The sequence below is a fragment of the Acanthaster planci genome, linkage group LG21 (genome assembly GCF_054643075.1).
Source record: "Acanthaster planci isolate LZ-2023a linkage group LG21, COTS_SCS, whole genome shotgun sequence".
Classification (NCBI taxonomy): domain Eukaryota; kingdom Metazoa; phylum Echinodermata; class Asteroidea; order Valvatida; family Acanthasteridae; genus Acanthaster; species Acanthaster planci.
In genome coordinates this window covers 7,998,412-8,021,083 of record NC_141797.1, presented here as the reverse complement: position 1 = coordinate 8,021,083, position 22,672 = coordinate 7,998,412, and the positions used below count along the sequence as shown (strand labels likewise).

General features: G+C 43.5%; 2 protein-coding genes across 5 annotated transcripts in view; one reads left to right on the top strand and one right to left on the bottom strand.

The window, feature by feature from the left end:
• supt5h (SPT5 homolog, DSIF elongation factor subunit) overlaps positions 1-22,672 on the top strand; it is a 55,739-nt gene that overhangs the window by 14,451 nt on the left and 18,616 nt on the right. The window contains exons 1-4 of one of the 3 annotated variants that reach the window (XM_022243809.2): positions 16,674-16,805; positions 18,553-18,699; positions 19,598-19,829; positions 20,643-20,778. In XM_022243809.2, the coding sequence (XP_022099501.2) occupies positions 18,625-18,699; positions 19,598-19,829; positions 20,643-20,778 (443 nt within the window). In that variant the 5' untranslated portion in view covers positions 16,674-16,805; positions 18,553-18,624. Of the gene's footprint in view, positions 1-16,673; positions 16,806-18,505; positions 18,700-19,597; positions 19,830-20,642; positions 20,779-22,672 lie in introns of those variants that run through there. The other 2 variants (XM_022243810.2, XM_087131232.1) reach the window with 2 other exon arrangements.
• Positions 847-16,410, bottom strand: LOC110984027 (uncharacterized). Of its 2 annotated transcripts, none has more exons than XM_022243811.2 (10): positions 16,138-16,410; positions 11,495-11,834; positions 10,852-11,123; positions 9,679-10,033; positions 9,286-9,397; positions 8,307-8,416; positions 7,292-7,530; positions 6,274-6,992; positions 5,498-5,722; positions 847-4,675 (listed from the first exon to the last, which is right to left on the bottom strand). In XM_022243811.2, the coding sequence occupies exons 1-10, from the start codon at positions 16,227-16,229 to the stop codon at positions 2,325-2,327; spliced, it is 4,815 nt and encodes a 1,604-aa protein (XP_022099503.2). In that variant the 5' UTR covers positions 16,230-16,410; the 3' UTR covers positions 847-2,324. The 2 variants fall into 2 exon arrangements, with proteins under 2 accessions (XP_022099503.2, XP_086987357.1); XM_087131231.1 differs by having other exon boundaries at positions 16,331-16,400.

Below are 22,672 nucleotides of genomic sequence, written 5' to 3'. Positions count from 1 at the left end.
ATGACTGGTGCACGTGACAAGCGTTGTACAATCTTTGACGTTGACGCCGGATATCACAGAAAAGCTATCCAATGAAGGCGCCTTATAAAAGGTTTTGAGAGCGGGCGAGCGCTACGACTGTATCCGGCTCGTAAGTGACTTCGTCACAAAGGCGGACGCGCCACGATTGCAGGCTCCCATTGGACGATCGCTGAAGTTGCGCGTTAACTTCCAGTTCCATGGTGCCATGTAAACGGCGATCAATGCATGTAATTCAATGTGCAGTACATGCGCAGTGGGCGTGTTTTAAACTGAAGTGAGGTCACACTTACGAACCGGATACACTGTACGTCATAGGATGGCTGACTGGGGAAGAGCAACGTAAGTCCGACTTCAAATCTACTATCAGCGCTCAGCGCAGACCTACGCGGACTTGGGCGCAGGCTTGTTCCCTAATGACCTTTTTTTAAAGTACGAAATGGCTCATTTACCACAGCCTTTGGCACTCAGGCCAACTTTTGGCCATCATCCTGGAACGTCGTTGTAGAATAACTGTGTCCAACCTGGCATTTATTGCTGTATTTGCTACGAAACGACAGAGCTCCGACTCGAGTCATGCGACTTAACCTCGAGTCGCTCATTTTTGTGACGTGACTTAGACCAGCAAAAAATGACTTGCTGCAGTGCAAAATACCTGAGTAGGACACGTCCACCTTCCATATCAAGCGATACAGCGCGCAGCGATGCACGCTTATCTTGTCCGCGATCTGGTACCATCAATCCCCGCTAAGTTCCAAGCGTATCCCAGGAACAGTAGCTTCTAATAACATCACAGCTAAAAATCACAATGAGGGATCCAACACGCAATTTTCACACCCTGCTCACATAATCACTATAATACTCTTTATTATCATTAAGTACATACACTTTACATTCACAGACATAAAACATTATGGACAAATATTGGTGTTTGAGACAAACAAGAATGTCTTTGTACGCAGAACATGGCGAAGCTCCGACTACATGTACTCCTTTGTTCTTAAAATTAATAAAATAAAATCCTCGAATGCGACATCGATTTTTGTACATGCACGGATTCTCGACAATTAAATACCATAGCAGGCTTGTTCAAAGACTCCAAGCCACTTGCCTCTGACGAGGGAGAGTCCGTTAAATAATTTTGAGACCAATGAATAGCACAACTATCATTCATTAAACTTTAGCAGGGCCAAATTTCGACGAGAGCTTCCAACCATAATTTGAGAACTGCAAAACCCTCTGCGCTTGCTTTTCAGAGTTCAGGTTATACCATCCTAAATATCACATAGCGTGCACTGCTCGTGACTCAATTTTGGCTTATTTTTACTGTGCAAGTCGACTGGTTTAGCACTGTTTTCCGTTTCACGGCAGCTCCACAAAACCGGGCAAAAGACATACCCACATTCAATGGCTCGACAATAAGCCAGCTCAGCGTTTCAAAGAGGCAAGGTCATTAGAGTACTAAGCATGCAGGCCAGTTTGCATATGTCCTTGATGATCGGGCAGACCCGCGAGCCCATTGCTGTTCCCAATGACCTAAGATGCGCTTTATTTGGACATGCGCCAATGGAACGCTGAACTGACTAATTGGTCTAATAATTTGGAATGCCACACATCACTGCAAAGCTGTCTCAGAATACGTTCTGGACCAATTGTTCTGGTGTAGAGGAAAATTATTTTTAAAGTCTGGAAGGTAAATAAGACGGGAAAAGATAAGTGGCTGGTAAGTTGTCAGGAAGAAATCTAGAACATAAATTCCTTTTTTGGGCTTATGAAGAGTGTTATTTTGGGAAACAAAAAGAAGTTAACTGTGGAAAAGATGGTGTCAGTGGACTCTTCCCTTCTTTGTGGCAACCTACAAAATCATTCCTGCGAGTCACAGAAAGTTGCTGAGTAGTTTGTGCACATTCAGAGGAAAAATTGTATATACATGTACACACAATTCAAGTCATGTATGTATATAATCAAGACTAGCAATACAGCTTTGCCATGGCTCTCAGGAGTGGCTGCTTGGACGTCATTGTTCGTGGCTAGCTATCTTGCAGTAAACTCATAAAAAAAGCAAAGGATGGCACTCTGCCTCAACATTTTAAAACTGCAGTGACATTAGTGTTCTTACTAGTTGGTGGCCTGTACTGTCAAAGAAAGACCTTTTGCATGAACAATGGAATCTTTACAATTTTGTGAAACTTAATTCATGTACTGGTCACTAAATTACCAGTTTTAAGGTCAACTATCATAAAATTATAACACCAGACATGACATCAATGGCAGAAGACAAGCACTCTTTCAAAAAATTTGGGGTCTTAGCAAAATGGAGAAGCTGTGGGGTCTTTGATGTTGAACATGTCCTTGAGGGAGATGTCATCTGGAGGGGTGATCCCTTGCTTAGATGGGTCTGTCAGTTCTGGCTCTACTTTGGTTGGATTTCCCACAGTGCCCGGAGCACTTTCACCCTTTGCCTTAACAGCTGGGGACCCCTGATTAGGATTTGAAGGACGAGCTATGCTTTGATTGAATGAGCTGGTAACCTGCGGCAGACGATGGTGAGCTGACGGGACTTGCCGATGCTCCATTGAACCACTTGTCAGCTTGGTGTTGTCTTCAGATGAAGAGTCTGCCTCTGACTTGTCCGTCTTCTTGGGAATTTTTGGAATGGAAAATCCGGCAAGACCACTTTTCCGTTCCGCGGGTCTCTTGCGAGATTCTACGACCCCCGCGTGGTCCGAATCACCTGCACTCCCCTTGGTCCTTTTAGAACGTCTAGCTGGTAAATCAGAGTCTGAGCCAGAGTCCGACACCGAACTTGTGATTTCTGGTTTGTCGTTCTCGCCCCGTAATTTAATCCTTAGTATCAGTGGCGGCTCTTTCAGGTTGCTGACAGGTTTGGATGACGCACATGGACTAGTAGGGGTTGAATCGTCTCTCGGAAATTGCTTAATTTCTTTACTTTCGGCACGAGGAGATGTGGCCGGAGCAGAGTTCTGGCGAATCAGAGTGCTTCCTTCCATTTGACTTTTGGTGTCGCTGCCTTTAGGCAGGCTCAACTGCCTTGATAATCTTGGGTCAGATGTTTTCACAGAGGCAAGCTTCGCTTCGGCTTGTTCAGTTTTAGGCCCTGTCTCCTGTTCCTGTGCACTGCTCGATTGTGGGGGCAACTTTGCCGTGCCAGTATTTGTCATGAGAGGGGGATTTAACGAAGCATCACCAGCACCAGAATTCCTTAATTCTGAGGGTCCTTGTGAAAGTGGTTCGCTACTTGAAGGATTACTAAATGATGGCTCCTGCCTGTTATCAGGAGCTGGGTTTCTCATTGGACTTTGGCCTCTTGGTGGGGGTCCTCTCACTGGCGGTGGACCCCTCATCAGAGGTCCTCTCACAGGGGGTCCAATATTTGGGCCAGGTCCCCCAAACTGTTGAGGTCCCATATTTGGGGGTGGCCCCCTGGTCGGCATTCGGTTGGGGCCTTCGCCAAACCTTGCTCCTCTGAATGGCATACCCTGTTGAGGAGGGAATCTGGGTCTCGGATTCCTCATGGGATGGCCTGGTGGACCACGAGGAGGGAACCTCGGTCCTTGATTCATGCTGCCTGGTGGGCCACTGCCAGGAGGGAACCTAACAGGAAACCTACCATTGGGAAAAGGTGGAAAGTTTGGGTTCTGAGGGGGCATTCCTGGTGGATGCGGACCCTGAGGACGAAACGGACCTCCAGGAGGAAATCCCAACATGCCAGGAGGTTGCATCCCTACCTGGGGGGTTGGAAGAAGCCCCCCTTGCTTTGCCGGCTTTTCAACGCCCTCCTGTGCTGGATTTGAATTAGCTGCTGCACCTACACCCAGTCTGGGGTCCCGGTTGGCCAATCTTGGATCTCGGGGGGCTTGGACAGCTGCCTCATTATTGCCTTGATTATTTTCACCACTTTGAGTTCTAGGATCGCGAGGCCGCTGAATTCTTGGGTCTGCTGGTCTGATAGTTCTGGGGTCTGTTTGTGCCTGCACAGAAGGCGTTACGGTTGCAGTGGTTGGTGCGCCAGAAAAATCTGGCTGTGATTTTAGTTCGGTGGGTGTCAGAAGCTCAATGGGTGCTAAGGTCGGTCGACTCTCTGTATCATTGATTGTATACTCGTTATCTTTCCACAGAAGCTTCCGAAGCCGTAAGTCGGACTTATCTTTCTTTTCTCTGTCTGCCCTTGGATCCTTGAGTTTCTCATTGTGGGTAACCTCAAGCAAGACAAATTCTGTCACCTTCCTGGAGAGAACCGAGCTGTCGCCCCCTGCATCTGGAAATGTAGTTTGGTCAGAGCTAGACTTTACAGTGATGAGAAGATTTGGTAATGTGGGTGGAGCGGGCGAGGTACTTTTGTTAACCAGGCCCAGGATGCTGCTGAGGGCATTCTGCTGAGCTAGCACATTAGGGTCAGATGCCTGTCCGACTGTCGGCTTCTTTGCAGAGAACAAGCTGGCAAGGGCATTTGGCAGAAGCTGGGTGGAAGCTGGTTGTGAAGACGGACTGGAATCTGGAGGCTTTTCTGTACCAGGAGTGCCACATTGAGAGTCACTCTTCTCCCTGACATGCTTGATGACAGTGGTGAGAGAATTTGATGAATCTCCTACTCCATCCTCTTCATCACTGGAGTACCAGTTGTCATCGTCACGGGCTGTCATTAAAAAAAACAAGAAAATCAAACCGTTTTACTGGACTACAAAACAAAAACGGTGGGGTAGTATAACACCACTCACTGTCAATGTTTGGAAAAACAATTCTTCCAAATCTTGTTTTCTTTAAGCTAGTGATTTGCAAATCCGTGGAAATAAAATGTATGTTTGATCTCATGAGTGGTGTATGGACATCCTAACAATTAGTTCTTGTTCAAGTACAAATAAAATCACAGAGATGTTCCATTTGTGAGATTTGTGAGGGTGGCAATAACGTCAAAAACAGCAAGCATTGTGTTGTCAGCTCCACGTAAATGTGACCCTTCCAAGGTGGCAAAAAGAGAATGAGGTGACACTCCAACACCTCTGGTGCCAAATGCCCATTCTGGGACCTCCAACACCTCTGGCGCCAAATGCCCATTCTGGGACCTCCAACACCTCTGGTGCCAAATGCCCATTCTGGGACCTCCAACACCTCTGGTGCCAAATGCCCATTCTGGGACCCGACAGACTTGCAAAGTACTTGTGCTCCGTGCCAGAGGAGTGTGAACAAACCGTACATGTGATGTGTCGCCTCAACAGAGATCAATCCCACAAATGCATGCAGTAAGACCAGGCCCAAAATTTCTTGGCTATGGCCGGCAATAGCACAGAAGTCTATGGGAAATGGTTCGGCCACTAGCTGACGGCTTCCATAGAAGCAGGTGTTATTTTCTTCCCATAGCCAAGCAATCTGGACATCACCATAGATACTGAAGGACTCAGCAAATTTCTAACTTTGTGGAGGAGATAGTAATGACTTTGTACTGTACAATTTAACTCACAGGTGTCTCTGTCTGCGCTGCTGTCTTCCACTTTTTTGCTGTCTTCCTTCTGTCTATCTTCCTCCTCTCCTTCCTCGGAAGATTCCGCTTGCTTCTGCTGTATTCTCATGAACAGCGCCCTCTGCTTGGCAGGCATGTTCTGAGTCACACTGGCAATGTCCGGCTTTTTCTCATCAGCTGCTGGTTCCGCCGTAACACTTGAGGAAACAGGGCTGTAATCCTCTCCTAAAACAGGAACAAGAAATATAAACAAATACACAATGGAAACTTGACTGCCATTCAGTTTCTGTTTTTCCAGATTCTGGGGCGAGTTTCATCGTTGAATAAGGATGAATTTGACCATGCCAAAATGTTAAATTAAAAAGCCACAGAACATCAGTGTCTTTCTCACTTCATGAGGTTGCAAAGCGCAACAAGTGTTTGATAAATAGGGAAAAATTTGCTAAAACATGTTATGAAAACTGTGATTAGATCTCAGTTGATTTTTGCTTAGGAAAAAAATGCAGAGGTATGTTTTCTGCTAATTCCATAACAATCTTGGACCCAGGGCCACAGGAAAGATATTTTGATGATGCTCTAGAATGTTTAATTACTTCAATCTCTGTGGAAGTGGGCAATATATGTCTATGTTTGCATGTTTATGGTAGTGCTAAATAACTATTTCCATGAACAGATTGAAAATGAGAAATACTTCTGTGAGGAGCATTTCAAATGCCAAAGAAGTGTTAAATTTAGATCTCCTTAGGATATCAAAAGAACTTTCAAGCTTGACATACCCTCGTTTTGGCTCTTCCTGGTGCTCCCTGTTCTTGGGAACCTTTCATCAATGTCCTGCAATCTACCTCCTTGGTTCTCACTACTGTCTGTTGATATTTCAGGATCATCAATTACCAGTCCACCTGTCTCAGAGTTGCGCTTGGTCCTAGGTAACCTCATGTCAATGTCTCCATGGTCATAGTTATCTGACCGGTCAATGACTGGCCTAAGAGGGTGGGGAGAGGGCTCTGTGGGTCTCTGCTGGTACATCTGAAATTGAGGTCGTCCTGGGGAGCCAAGCGAACGCTGTGGTGACTGCTGTGGATGCTGGGGAGAAACTTGGGGAAGCTCGTTTAACCTCTGCAAGTGCTGTGGCTGTTGAGATTGCTGTTGCTGCTGGGGGAAGTCCGGTTCAACTTGGTCTTTGTGCTCCTCAAGGAGCCTTCCGTGGCCAGGTTGGGGAAGAAGTGATGACTTCTGCTGCCTCTCAGAGACATGTTGGGGTGTTCCCAAGAGGGATTTACCTCTCTGCGGGGGCTGCTGGTGGTGCATTCTTTTGGAATCCGTTTCAGAGTCCTTGAGGTCTAGTTGTTCACTGTGATCAGGTGGCTCTTGGAAGCCTTGCTGCTCACTTGGCCCACTGAATGACCCTTGCTGGGACTGACTTTCAGAGTCTTGTTCATATGGAATTTCTGGAGTATCATCAAATTGAGGTGGGGCCGATCCATAAAAGTTAAGCCTGTCAGCACAAAAGAAAAACTGGTGGATAATATCAACCATACTACTATTTTTTACTATGAATACAATTCATTCAGGTTGTAGGTTTGGGATATTTTCTTACTTTCTGAGATAAATACAGTTACAATTACAAAATCATGAAACAGAATAAAATAGTGGACTTAAAGATGGGGCACAAGTTTGTGTAAGCTTTCAATCTACCGGTTTTTGGTTTATTTCTTTGGTCAACCAATAATTTTAATAAGATGAAACCAGTAAGTGTCCAATTTTCATAAGAAACAATTACAAACAGAAACTTACATTTGTTTTTGACTCTTCACTCTCTTCTGTTCTTGTTCAGCGATCCTTCTGCCATCCTCCCCAACCAGCTGGGTCTTGATCTCAAACAGTGAGGGGATCTTCTTGGATGATGGGTTCAGGTTCGGGTTTGGGAGTGGCAGCTGGGGAGGACCCGTAGGATGGGGGAGCAAGCCCCTAGTTTGGTGGGGTTGGCGTTGGATCTCTGGCCCATAAACATCCGTCAGCCCACCTTTCAAGACCTAGTCAAGCAGAAATGTGACAACACCTGTAATGCATTTTTTTGTGTACAAAGTCGACAATTTTCAATCAGGCTAGTCCCTCTCACTGTTGCCTCTCTCTCAACAATTCATTCCTTTCGTGAAGAGACTGGAGAAGAGGAGCCAGGATATGGTCACCAAAATCTTCCGCCCTGATGGCTTGATGCATCACTTCTCTTTGCTGCCTTGTAAAAAGAGCCCAGATTGTGCAATGTTACGTAATTTTCTTTTGTTCTGGCACAGTGCGCTGCTGACCTCTTTTCATTAGGGGCCAGATTAGGGTGCAGCGGTACTGTGTGGCTCATCGCTGCAGTGGTGGAGCGCTTTTTTCCCCGGTGGTAATCCGCTCGCTCTGAATGCCCAAAACCGCGGTATACTGTTTCAAAACAAGGCTGGATTATCTCCGCTATTGAGAGTGAACAAATGTTGGTAAACAGCCTGGTTTTTTGTTACGAGTACGGTCTTTTGTTACAAGGCCCAGTTCCCTTCGTCCGATTTTAGAGACCCCGGCCATGTGTATAAAGAATATATGTCTGAAACCGGAATCCCCGACGGAAAGTGGTTAACAACCCCATTTAATTAGCTATTGCTATTAAGGAACACAGACACTTGTTAAGACTCCAAAACCCATCAGCCATGCCACCAACCAGTACATCTTAGCCAACAATCCCAAGGAAGACACTTGATGAGATTCCAGTGCCATCGTCCATTCTAGAAACAGGTATTCCGGGAAAGGTATCAAGACTGAACATTTGTACCTTTCCAAGAAGAAGCCTGGTGTTGTCAGTCAGTGCCTCATGGGAAAACTTGCACTTGTCTCCCTGGTAGCACACAGCACCTGTGTGATAGTACTTGCAAGGCATTTCACCTGCAGAGTGAAACAAGGAATCAATAACAATTCTTGGCAAACTGTCTCAAACCTGGCAACTTTTCATTCCATATGAAGTCCTTCTACTGAGACATGGCGTGTCTTTACCAGAAATTTTAGTCAAGAATGCAATACTAGAGGAGTCAAGAGGTCTCATGGGAAAAAAACAAGGCTTCAACTAAATAGTTTTAAGTAAGGCAATACCTCACTGGCCTCCAAAATTCACAATCTGTGCATTTCTCAGCTGAATGGGACAAAAACCACTACACTCAGCATGGTCTTATGTTCTTCGGGAGAGTGGGCAGAAAGGCACTCACTCCCAACAAACTGATAAACCATTTATGGTGGAAAGGGTCAAATCCGAGGTATATTCAATCAAACTGGTGATTTTTGTCTCCTTTCCTTCCTTCTTTTGTTTCTCTCACTTTTTCTTTTCTTCGTCCCCTCTTTTCATTTTTTCATGTTTCCCGCAGGAGTCTAAACATTCCCGTCTGCCCCTGCTTTAAACGAATACTTCAAAAAGAGACCTTAGCCCAATTTCACGGCGCTGCTTACTGCAGGCAAAAAATTGGCACTTCCTGTAGCAGAAAACTCTGTGCTTACATCAAACGTATTTCATGGGTTAGCGAGGAATTTTAGCTTGTGCGCATGTGTACATCCCGTAACGTAGGATTCTGTGCTTAAAGGGTTAGCGCAGGATTTTCTGCTTGCACGGTTAGCGCAGAATGGAGACCGTAAGTGCGGAATTCTGCGGTAAGCAGCGCCATGAAATTGGGCCCTTGTTACAACTTTCTGGAATACCAAACTGCATAAACTGAACATACGAAAACGGTTCTTCATCACTACTTTAAAAGAAGGGAACAACGTACCGTGAATGTAGAGGCATTCATCTCCTTTCTGGCATTGTCCCTGGAGGTAGAACTTGCACTGTTCCATCTTCTTGTTGGGCAGAATGGCATGGCTGAAGGTACACGCCGGTCCCTGGATGGGGCAAAAGCTCACTGGCTAAGTTAGTGTGAAACACTAATGACTTTCTGGGCCCCAGTTCACAGAGCTGCTCAGTAAAAATATCCCTTAGCAAAATTAGATGCTAAAAAAAAATTAGCTGGAAGTCAGTCGTAAGCGCAGTAAATCGTTTTCACATTTTCACTGATGACACGATTTTCATTTAGGGTGAAAAAGTCTATTTCAATTGGATTCACTCCATTGCCACCGTTTATTTTAAATATGAAATTCTACATGAAACTGCTGCGTTGTCTCACCTTATTGCATTTTCCTTCCAGATAAAACTTGCAGATAGGTCTTAATTTCATCCCCTCAGCGGCGCCTTTGCCCCGCCCTTTTCCACCTTTACCCTTCCCACCACGCCCTCTTGCACCTCCCCTGCCGTGCCCTGCCGGAGCACTTGATTCCTCCATGTCCTCTGCATCCTCAAAGCTGCCAGTTTTGGGGGCGTGTCCACCGCCACGCCCAGATGCTCCCCTGCCTTTGCCACGCCCCTTGCCTTTGCCCCTCTGGCTCTGCATGTGATAGCGGCCAGTGCTCCGCCCAAGGCCAGAGCTCTCTGATTGGTTAAGCATGTCCTGGTAGTGATCATCTCCTTCATCTGAATCAAAGCTACAATAAAAAAAAAAATTGAAAACACATTTATTTATTTACACATTTGTTAAAAACAGATATTTGCAACTTTTGCACCATCTTAAAAACCGTTAACGATGAAACACCTGCAAGATAACAGGCAAACAGCCCCTTTCCATCACCATCTACAAGTAAAAGCTTAAACGGCTTGGACACAAGGACAACCGAGTCAACCTCTATGCTCTCCACCAACCTGTGCAAGGGAACCACAGTAAAGGCACACCTTGTACCCGGAACACATTGCTGGAATCCATTCTAAAGATATAATCGTTACATCTAAGGGAATCAATGAGGCTGCCCAAGATAGAGTTAACTGGAGGAGCCTTTTGACCACCTGCGACACAGCCAACTATTAGTAGCAGCAGTAGTAATAATAACCGTATCTGACATTTTAGAAGGTGTACAGTCTCTGCAGACGTATCCAACAGTCATAATCAGACGGCAAAACTGAGGGGTATCATCTAAATATTGGAAGGCATTTATAGAGTAAAGGCGATTTCACTAGTTGAACTGAAGCTGTGCTCAGAGTGTGCATGTGTAATCTCACATAATTATGACCTCACAGGGTATCCATTCAAACTCGACTGGCTTCACCCCCAAACTTCCAATATAAAGGGAAGAACAAAGACTAATATTTTTTTTCTATTCTTGCTCAACAACACAGTCCCCTCTTCGGTTTGCACACAAAGCCATTGGACCTCTGAAGGTACAGCCATAGCTGGTCAGAAACAATTTAAAGCTTGACTGTACTGTCTGTTAATTTAAAAACTTGATGAATTTACGAGGGCTGAGCTCACAGATTTTCTTCTTCTTCTTCATCCTCATAGTTCCTGGACATGCTCTTGTTTCTCCTCCTGCCGCCTTCATCTTCCTCCTCATCTTCCCAGTAGTCAGACGGGACAAAGTACCCCTGGGATCTGTCCCTGGACTTCTGGGACATGCCAAACTCTTCCTCCAGGGGCGAGTCATAATCAGGAGGAGAGTCGTAACGGGACAGATTTCGTCGTGGTGGGTAGCTCCGATCCAGGAAGTCCCCTTGTGGATTGGGGCTACCGGGTGGGGTCGCATCCTGACAGGAGGAATGTTTAAAAAATTCCTTGAAAATAAGCCCACCCACTTTGAGATCACAGCATCCAATGAAAGATGAATGTACAGAAGTCAAACTGAGCACAATCAACCACCATTGTTCAATACCTAACTGAAAAATGATACAAATTGAGCTTGAATAAAGCTTACTATCTGTGGAACCACAAAATCAGAATTGAGAAATTCTTGGAAGCTGCCAGACTCATTTCTAAATCATAGTGCATGTATTTGTCTACCCAATTATGATTAGAAACAAACCTCACAGGCTTTGATTATGTAATTAGAAATCACTGTTAATCCTGAGACCAGGAATATGGAATATGGACATATTTTAAATGAATAACTGATTCTTACATCGTCGCCACTGCCTGATCGGTGGCGTCGCCTTCTCTTGGCTCTCTCCCGGCGATGCTTCTTCTTCCTTTTCTTCCGATGCGACGAGGACCGGTGATGATACTCTGCCATTTCCTCAGTGTCCTCCTCTGCCTCCTCCTCCTGGTCTCTGTACGACCCCTGACCCCTGGACTGCGGGTCACCGGCCCCTTCCCCATCTGAACCTGGCTGTTCCTCGACTGCGGGCTGGGTGTCTGGGTCTTCTGGGGCACTTTCCCAGCCTCCTTCTCCATCAGATTCTGGTAATTCTCCATCCTCAAGAATTTCACCCTCCTCCGCATCATCATCCACATCATCATCCCTATATCAAAAAATGGAATAGCCCATTCAAAACCAGCTCTCTGTTCAGTACACATTCAAGAAACAGATCCAGTAAAATCTTCACATTATGCACCCCTTCTGTCAATTAAATAAAAAGTCACACATCCTCGATGATTTAACTGCATCAAGAAAATCTCATTTCATTCCCCAAAGTTGGGTACCTTCCTAACTTCGGCCACTTTCACAAAGCTAAGCACTAATATTTGCTTAGCAAAAACATATTCACTAAGCAACAGTTTTTACCAGCCAAACAGTCATATAATGTATTGGATATATCTGGTGTTCAGTCAATATTTGCTTAGTATGAAAATCTGCTAAGCAAGATTTCTTGCTACATTGGGCTGCGGCTTGGCTGCGGCTAGGAATTACACACGAGTCTATAACAGCGACTGCGGCCACTTCCCACACGAGTCGTGTGTAATTTCAAGTCGCAGCCAAGTGATTCGGATGTGGCATGGCTGTGTGCAATAGGGCCAAGGTCCTTGGGACTTAAATCTAGTTACAACAGCAACTTTGTATTTCAGGACTTGAAAAAAGAATACATGGACCGCAAATACTCCCTTGGTATAAGCAAATGCTGTCTTTGTGATCTTGGTTCCATTGTGAGGTCTTTCTTTTTTCATTTGGTTGATATTCTAGCCAGCAGCATTGATGTTTACATAATAATTATAATACAGCTCCATGAATGATGCAGTAGTGATAACAGAATAACTTATCACGGAGTTCAGAGCCTTGTTTATATTAGATTAATTTACCGACCCGGGTGATGTTGGACTCTGAAGTCTTCCATGCAACATCCAGCAGAGAAGTTGTAAAAAAAAATTAAAAACATGGTTTTTTTGCAACATTGAGCTCTAGCTCCTCCAAATGATGATTATAAAATGTTGCACTTAGTTACGAACAGAGTTCACAAATTTCCCCATCTAAATAATTAACCCTCAAAAACCTGGAAAAATGGAGAATTGTAATGTATCCAAACCTCAGTTTTGTTTCATTTGTCATTTTTTTTCACAATACCCACTCTATTTCACAAACTACGGAGATTAAAAAAAAGCTTGGTTAATACTCTATAGATAAGTTTCAGTAATGGGGGAGGTTCTTTGTGGAAATATGGTATTTTAAGAGCCACACTAAATAACAATCTCCTTTTCTGCAAAGCAAAACTCCCACATTTAAAATTTAAAATTCCAAGAATTAAAAAAACAAAATCATGGTCATTCATGAGTCCACTGCCAGTCCTAGCTGGTCACGGCAATGTTCACATCCTGTTTCATTTTTTGGTATTATAAGAGGCAATTGCCTGAAACTTGTGTAAGGAGCACAATTGTGAACCCTTCTACTAACTTAAAGAAGTACTGTGTATGTGGCAAGACACACTTTGTCAATAAGAAATGAAAGCATTTCAGCCAATAGAAACTGACCTCGTCGACAGAAGAAAATATGGAATGTAAAAAAGGAAAAGAACTCTGTGTTGGTTTTTACAAGCATTACATCAACTGTTGGAATGCTGATGGAAGGATGTAATGTGCTGTGAAACGTAATGGAAAGTGAACGTGTTGTATCCTTGTTTTGTGTCTTCTGAAACATGGAAAAACATGACTGCACTGCACTGTTCTGTCATTTGGAACTCCAATTAACTAAATGTGAATACATGCAACACAACATGGTCCATCTTCCACTTAAATCATGCAAGCTCAAAGAACAGAAATGACTGAAGCTACAAAGAACCATTTACTTGGCAGATTAGAATGTTTGCATGTGGCTTCAAATTCTGGTAGAAATAATATCAACGAGGAACAGTCTTTTTTTTGTTATGGATGTACATTTATATTGAGGGAGTGGGTTTAACAACCACCACTATATCTTTGCTGTTATTTGGACTTCTGTTCCGGGGGTGGGGGGCAGAGGACCTGGATGATCCGTTTTTCCTTTCCTTAGCTTTTAGCTTTCTCTAATTGATTTTATTTTGCTTTCCTTATTCAAGCTTATCCTTGGTCGTTTTCCTCCTCCTTGCATATTTCTTCCACTTTTCAAATTGTCCTGGGGGGGGGATAACAGGTGAAAAATACACAAGTGTATGGGCTGTCTTCCCACATTTGAAATATGCCCAGTTTGGCTTTATGAGAAAACATGGAGATTATAGCAACATATAGCGAAACCAACATGTTTAGAACATTACAAATACAGAATATGAACATGATTCATCCTGCAAACTTCCAGTCAGTGAACTATCCAAATGGGCATTTCTAGCTTATCCAGCAATGAAGAATTTGGTTAATGAATACAGCCCCTCCAATGTGTGGTTATACAAGAATTGTTCAATCAGAAATTATTTATTCTGACGATCAATTGTCCAGTGGAAAGATCTGTTGAATCTCTGGTCCAAATTTGGTAAATTTATCTATAACCCATAATGATAAAATTCTTTCACCAGAGAACACAATTGCACAATCTGGATAACCACCATTTACTTCAGGTCTGTCTGATCGTGGAGGAATGAAAAACACATGGTCGGATCTTTGTAAAAATGGAAAAGTCATCATAAATAAAAACTACAAAGGGGCAGCTGCTGACAAAATTAGTATGGTGACTGAACACCACCAAAGTGATAAAAAACCTGCTGATGTTCTCTCTTTTTAGAAGTTTTACAATTAAAACAGGCCAATTCACAAAGAAAACTGTTGCTCAAATGTCAATCAGATATGACATGTGACAGAATATTGCATAAGGGCAAGAAATTTCTCATGAACATACATGTACAGTAACCGTCAGACAGTACAATGTACATGTACATGTACCATGCAGTTTAATGCTTTGATGTTGAGCAAAGGTTGTATGCAAAGTTGAAGGTCTGAATGCCTAATTTCCTACTACATATTCATGACTACAAAGCAGGCGCACTCGACTTGTGTCAGTCATCTTTGTATTCTTTTTCACATCTTTTCTGGGGGGGGCAGGTTGTTTGAAATTCATTAGCTGTATGGTGCCTATCAAAAAAAATTCAAATAGACATCTGATATGGTAGGTAAAGAGGCCAAGCAAAGTAATGATGGACATCTTGTGCGAAGGTGAGACTATTCAGTGATAAAATATGTCATTGCATTGGTTTGTGCATGTACAAGGATTTCATATGAAGCAGGCCACATACTGTAAGGAAAAAAATAATTAGTACACTGTACAAGTTGGAAAACTAGACATTTGTAGTGTATCAAAATTTTGGATGAAACATGCAGTTATCTAACTCTTGTAAAGGATTTTGTTGAAAACTAGTCCAAGGGTTCTGTTGACACTTGCTATTATTAATGCTGAAAAATGGTAAAACTATGCATGTAACAAAAGTGGATTTGAGGTGAGACACTGTCCATTATGTTTGTAAAAGATGAACCACTTGGAATGTTTAGTTGATATAAATTTGAAAAAATCATGTTTGGACATTCAGAAAAATATTTGTATCACTTGACTTCGAACACTCACAATAATTATTTGACCTGTCAAATTGTTGTCCTCACACTTAAATGGAATAGTGGAACCTCTTTGGCTTCAGTTTGCCAAAGAAACTGCATTTGTATTAAGTTCTTTTGCTAACAACTTTACTTATGTATTCATTTACTCCCTTCCCATCCCACATTACTTGTTGAAATCATGGATAAACAAGATCCAACTGAACATGCTTTTGGTCATCTGTGATTCATCTCAGCCTCTAATGTTTTTAGGCCAAAGCTAGGTTCCTTTTTAAAGAACTACAGAAACCTTTCCTTGCCCAAAGTTTCACACTCCTAGAAGCCAGTACAATGGACAAACCTTCAAGTTTGCAAGTCCAAGTCAGAACACATGTAGGCTACCTGTACATGATCCAATTAGTTGTGCAAATAATTTTCCCCTTCCAACTTTTAAACCATGATCAATTCAGTAATATTATAAAATTCTAACTGAGCTGAGTGCTTTTCTAACCAAGCAAAACCAGAGACAAGGAAAAAAAACACGATCAAACTAAGCTCATCTGAATCACACTACAGGAGCACAAAACATTTACCCATGCAAGAATGGTACGGTCCAAGGGTTAACGTGTCACATGACAAGGTATCATAGTTATGTAGATTTGCAAATGAATATGCAAATCACCACCGCGCCCCACATCTTCCGCCAGCCATATTTCTTACCTTCCTTTGAGAAAATCCCCAATGATACGATGCATTACCCCGAAAAATCACAATTAAAAACGAAATAAAGGCATATCTTCAGGTTACAGGGAAGACATTGAAACTAGGAACGTTTTACTTGACCTTTCAAACACAGACTTCTCACTCATCGTAAGTGTTTCATTGTTACTGTTCACGAGAGGTGGGGGCGTTTCAAACAGACTTTCGAGAGCCATTTGCGGTCGTTTACCGACCAGTTCTCCTGGCAAGGTTGCTTCTGTTGTGTTCTCTAAACCGTAACGGTTATACTTGTTCGCGTGTCCTGCGTTCTTCTCACCGTTTTAAGCAGATATCGGCAATTTTTGTTGGGGCCGACAATCTACCACTCGCAAATTTCGACGTCATGGCGAACTGAAATTTTGCATTGCGCATGATCAAAGTAGCGTCATTGTTGTATGGTGGCCACGAAAGGACAGGTTGCTTGGCAGTTGACATTATGAGATTTTTCTTACGGTTTTGGTTTGCATGAGCATGGCATGAACTACTTGTAGTGTTTGAAAATTGGGGTTATTTATTTTAAAGTTGTTTATACCTTTTGAGCTTTCCTAAATCGATTTTCGATCTAAATAGTCGATAAAAGGTCATGAAGTTATACCTTTCGGCCACTGTAGATATTGGCGATATTTGCATAAAGAGCGAAGTGAATTGGCTTTCGTGATCCTACCGTTGCTGGCGCTGTGCAGCTAGCCCACGGAAAAACAAACGTCTTCGACTCGACTGGACTCGAAAGGACCAGTCAACATTTAATTTCGGTAAGTGCGCAGAAATTCATTCCTCCAAAAAGGTCGTTTAACAGTAGGTCTCATATTTTTCCAACAGCCACAAGATGCTTTGACATCTTGAAATATTTTGAAATGAATGTATTGAAGCTACTTTGCTAGGCCTAATCCGTGCCTGCGAAAACTGCACCCGCGCACGTGAGTCTTGCTCGTCATGATGCATGCCAGTTTCACCGCCAACGTCGTCGTAAACGTTAGACCCCCAACCTGCCAACCCAAACACCATGAGAATCGCCTGCTGACATCGTCTGACTGTATCTGTACAGTTGAGCCGGCAAATAATGTCCGTTTGGACACATCACATCAGCCTACGCATTGCATGGATCGTCCAAACATGTCATTCTTGATACATGTGATAAAACTTAGCTAACCGATCTTCTCCAGTCTGCCAGTGAAGTGCAAGCAACGTTTTCATGGTTTTACATTTTTCATAGTGATGTAACGAGGCACTAAATTTGGTAACTCGAGTCCAGTTATTTTAACATTGTGACTCGAGTCGAGTTATTAAGTCAAGAAATCGAGTCGAATCACATTGTGTAGCCAAGTCGAGTCAAGAACCAATTTGACCTGACATTCCTAATGACTATTCTGAGTAACTTGGACCGTAAAAATCGCCTTTTAAAACATTTGGACATGGTCGGGCTATAGTCCAAGTGGTAAGACATTTTAGAGTTCCATATACAGACATCACTGATATTTCTGTGCAGTAATTAACGAGCTATTATTAGAAAGTGATGACATCGTAAAAGGTCAAATTTACCAGTGAACATGCTGAAGCATTTCAGACCAGTCTTACAGTTACGTGTCTCTTACTAGCATTTGTGCACAGGATGTCAAGTGATGTCCATCTTTCTGTAACGTGTGAAAATACAAAGTGTTTTCTACATATGAGTAAATGCTTCAAAATCTTCACAGCTACAATGTAAATTTGACTCATTAGTACACGTTATCACTCTCTGATGGCTTATACACCACTGGAAGGGAAAACTTGTGATGTTCTCATGTGTAGTACAAGTGTATGAAACTCTTGCTATATTTGGAATATTGTAGAAATTATTGTGACACTTTGATTCTGCTGTACTCTGTTGACGATTTTCATTGCTGTATGTGTATTATGGATAATAATGCAATGTTGTGTCGCCCCAAGAACAGAATGAGTCCCTCCCATCTGTAGTTGAGGTGGGACCAACTGTTGTTGGGGACCATCCAAATTGTTTGTAGTTGGGCTGACAAAACTACAGCATAGTCAGTGTATGCAATAACTTGCCATTATCCTTTCGTATTCATCAAAGACACCTGTTCTTAGAACAGGTGTTTTTGATCCACATGACGTAGAAGTGTCATGGATGAAACACAAGGTTGGCTCATCTTTCATGAATTCTGTCAGGTGTGAGCCTCAAAAACCTTTGGAAGATTGAGGAACCTAACGTAGTCGCGCCAATCCAACTGCAGCCCTATAGCCCAACTACAACATCAGTCCCGACTAAATGCTGTGGTGTAACACCGTCAGCGATACGGGGGACGGACCTTGGATTAGCTGGACAGAGAACAACTTCATATTTTCAAGTTGTGAAACAGACACATTAACTGCCCAGCACTGAAGACAGATTTCCCGAGATACAGTTGGTCCCAACTATTGTCAGGACGGCCTTTTACTCACATTTAATGCACAGGAAGCATCCAGTCGTTGGACATCTTTGATTTCTGGTACATACTGCAGGCTAATTACCCAGAACGACTACCCCGGTACACTTCCGACTTGAGTGACTGAGAGGGATCCCAAGGCAGCACCATGTCCGACAGTGACGCCAGCGCATTTTCAGATGTGGAGAGTGAGGGCAGTTATCAGGCAAAAAGTGACGTTGAGGTAGGGTGTTTTTTGTTGATACAAACTTCTCCTTCTTTCAGGACATCCTTGAATCACTCCTGATTGACCAAGAAAGGAAGAACTTTTTGATTAGGCGCAAAAGTGTTGCACGTTTATGACTCAAGGTTTTGCCAGCTGTCACTAATAGACTTGTCCTTACTGCTGACTTTCAAAGTCTGCGATGGGGAGAACAGTAACTGGTCTTTGGTGGGCAAAACTCAGCCTGCGACGTTGACCAATTGGGCCAACTTAACTCACTCTTCATCCAACAGTATCCTGCAAAACTTGTCCGAGGCAAAGTCTAGGTCCTCAGTATTTCACCGGTCTAATTTGAAATTTCAGTTCAGCTTCAAAAGGAGACGTTTTGGACAAATTTTTTTTCTTACCGATAGAGTTTATCATTTGATTAGACTTTGAAGCCTAAGCCCAGATCGACACATACTGGTATATGTGCATGTCTGACTTAATAGTCAGGGTGACATGGTCATGGAGAGAATGTATAGCAATAGAGACGGGGCACCAGGTAACACTGAGGGGTCATAGACAAGTTGGTTTGTGCATCAGTTAGTGGATATTTTGTTCAAGGTAATTATTAAGCAGTTTGCAGAGCCCAGTTTTAACCCTAACCTTCCCCAACCACACAGAATTAAACTGTAGTTAAGTGTTTAATTCTGTGGGGATAGGTCTGCTAGGCCCATAACAGCTGGCTTTTGCATTGGGTTTGGCATACCTCAGAAAAAACAAAGTCCAACAGCCTCTGTGCACAAAGTCCCACATGGGTGTTTAACTTCATGGGAATGGGAAAGGTTAGGGCCAGCAACCCTTGGGGGGGTTAGGGTTAAAGAGCCCCTGCAAAGCTTCCTAATCTTTTTTCCTTGGTGTGTCTTGTGTGAACTAGGATGAGAGCCCGGTTGCCAGTGAGGCAGAGGAAGCCCCCAGCGATGAGGGAAGCGAGGTGGGGAGCATGGCCGCTGGGGGCAACGAAGAAGAGGAGGAGGAGGAAGAGGAAGGGTTGGACCTGACCTTGCCGGATGACGAGGAAGAAGACGAGATGTACGACTCGGAGGAGGATGACACCATGACCAAGCGCAAGAAGGCTCGCTTCCGGGAGTTCATCCTGGATGAGGCCGGTCAGTGGAGATGCCTTAAGGCTGGTTCATGCTTGTCACAGAAGCGAACAGGAGCAAGAAATTTTGACGTCAAATTCAGTGGAGATGCCTTAAGGCTGGTTCATGCTTGTCACAGAAGCGAACAGGAGCAAGAAATTTTGACGTCAAATTCAGTGGAGATGCCTTAAGGCTGGTTCGTGCTTGTCACAGAAGCGAACAGGAGCAAGAAATTTTGACGTCAAATTCAGTGGAGATGCCTTAAGGCTGGTTCATGCTTGTCACAGAAGCGAACAGGAGCAAGAAATTTTGACGTCAAATTCAGTGGAGATGCCTTCAGGCTGGTTCATGCTTGTCATAGAAGCGAACAGGAGCAAGAAATTTTGACGTCAAATTAAATACTCACACGGCAAATACTCAATACTTGAACACTTTTCAACTGAGACAAAATTTCCTGCAGATGTTTTGTTATATCGAAGTTGCTTAGCTTTTGAATTCACTTGAAATAGAAAACAGTCTTCAGTCAACTGTTGTCTCCAACCAAATATTCCAGAGCTGTTTTTTTGTTTATGGGGGGGGGGAATTTACAACAGCTAAGAAGAAAACGTTCCTTTGAAAATATTTATGTGCCAGGGAAAATTCTTCAGGGGACCAGTCAAATGATGCATGCAAAATGGTACATTTTGGTTGGTAAACAGCTTTTGCCTAGCATATGTATTCTGAGTTGTTGCCGACTGTCCAAAGGTCTCCCAATTACAATGACTAATACGTTATTCAGGAAAAAATCTTTAGAGGGTTGAAATACCTCGAAACACACTGTCTTTTTCTACCTCGCAGATGTGGATAACGACTATGAGGATGACGAGGAAGGCGATTGGGAGGAGGGAGCCAAGGACCTCATCGATAAGACCAGCCGGGTGGAGCAAGACGAGTCTGAGAGGCACGGTGCTAGGAGGCTGCAACAACTTCTCAGGTCAGGACGAGAAATCTGGCCTGGTTGCTGCGGTATCACTGACTGAGATGCCTTGCACAGTTATCAGTAAAATCTCGAGAAGGACGGAGTTAAGAAGTGCCGTTATTTGAGCTTGAGTCAAGCAAGGTTCCCAGTAATTCCGTGGTCAAGAAATGGATTGATTGTCATTGTAGCTCACTTGATCGCTTTCTTTCCTTTTGTTGATTTTAATGGATTTTTTTGGCTTAACTTCTATTTTTTCTTTAACCCTAACCACCCAAGGGTTGCTGGACCTAACCTTCCCCTATCACACAAACTTCAACAGTAACTCCTCCTGTAACAGTTCCCAATCACACAAACTCCAACAGGTCTTTACCTGTTTGATTGGGTACAGCAGGCCCACTGCACAGTACAAAGAGCATGGACAGGCAGTACCTATTCAAACAAACTCGCACACCATAATGCTGCATATCCATCCCCAACTGTTGGGATCATTGTGGTCAGAAACACGGTAGATTGTCCTTGTTATGGTATTTATTACATAATATTACGTATTACATACTTACCATTTCAATGGGAAGCTTTCTATCATTACGTAGTCTTTAAAAATACAGTACTCATTTGAAATTCTTGATGGTAAAAAGTGAGAGGGCCGCAGTACCCATTCTCACCAAATGAAACACCAGCTAGTAAGCTACCAGTACCCAATGCCACAAACTCACACACTTTACTGGTGTTGAATTCTGTGTGGTTAGGGAAGGGTTAGGGTTAACCACTTCGGACCGGGGCATTTTTCAACGTTGAGGATGCTGGGCCGGCATGACTATCATTTTTTCTGTTTTCAAAATCCTTCAACAATTCATCATTCCATTTAACAGTCGTTTATAGCCGAACGGAGTAATCTTCAGGCACTACTCTAAGTTGACAGGTGACCTTCATTGACACCCGAATATTTCAGCCAGGCCTGCAGCCTTGTAAACAGAGCCCAGATTGTGAGGTGTCACACAGCTGTCTTTTGTTCACGAACCTGGCTCAGTGCACTGCTGACCTCTTTTCAATAGGGGCCAGATTAGCATGCAGCGGTGCTGTGTGGCTCATCGCTGCGGTGGTGGAGAGCTTTTGTCCCCGGTGGTAATCCGCTTGCTCTAAATACCCCAAACCCTGGTATACGGTTTCAAAATAATGCTGGATTATCACCACTTTTGAGAGCGAAAAATTCCGGTCATGCCCAGCAGCCTGGTCTTTTGTTCGGAGTACGGTCTTTTGTTACAGGGCCCTGTTTCCTTTGTCCGAGTTCGGAGACCCCGGCCACACATATAAACCATACGGCTCCGATCCCGGAGTCCCCGGCTGGTAGTGGTTAATACCTAAAAGTGTCTGCTCTATAAATAGTTCAATAAAGCACTCAAAGTTTGTGACCTTGCTTGCCATAATTTCATGCTGCTGGTGGGCAGTTTTGGTCACTAGGACATTTGTGACCTGCTCTGTAAAAACGAGTCACAAGGCTCCGGAGCTACTTTTGAGTTTTACTTTGTTTTAGATTGAGGAATTTGAGCTCTTTCCTTTGATGAGTCACTCAGCTTGGTACAGTGAAAACGGATGTTGTGTAACATTGTGAAAATGTTGAAGATTCCTATTGCTTAAACACTGTGCAAGATTCTTTCAAAAGCCTTTAACTCCAAAGTGGCTCTGGAGACGTGACTCATTTTCACAGAGCAGGTCCAATTTGTTGCCATGGAAATCCTAATCTCTTCACAGATACCGGTAAATGTCAAGTTTTGAGTTGTCCCACTTTGACTCGTTGAGATTTAATTGTAAATGCACCTTTCCTGTTTTTGGAAAGTAGACTTGGTGTCAGGGGAAGGGGGTTGGCATTTCAAATCAACTGCTCCTGGTCGCTCCGTAACCAACCGTC

What these genes read in the sequence shown, in the direction of transcription:
- LOC110984027 (XM_022243811.2), bottom strand. Translation starts at nt 16,229, where the DNA reads ATGGCTCTCGAAAGTCTGTTTGAAACGCCCCCACCTCTCGTGAACAGT. An exon ending in TGAATGCCTCTACATTCACG is followed by an intron (nt 8,417 to 9,285) that starts GTACGTTGTTCC and finishes TTCACTCTGCAG; the next exon opens with GTGAAATGCCTTGCAAGTAC. An exon ending in CCAGGCTTCTTCTTGGAAAG is followed by an intron (nt 7,531 to 8,306) that starts GTACAAATGTTC and finishes CTGCTTGACTAG; the next exon opens with GTCTTGAAAGGTGGGCTGAC.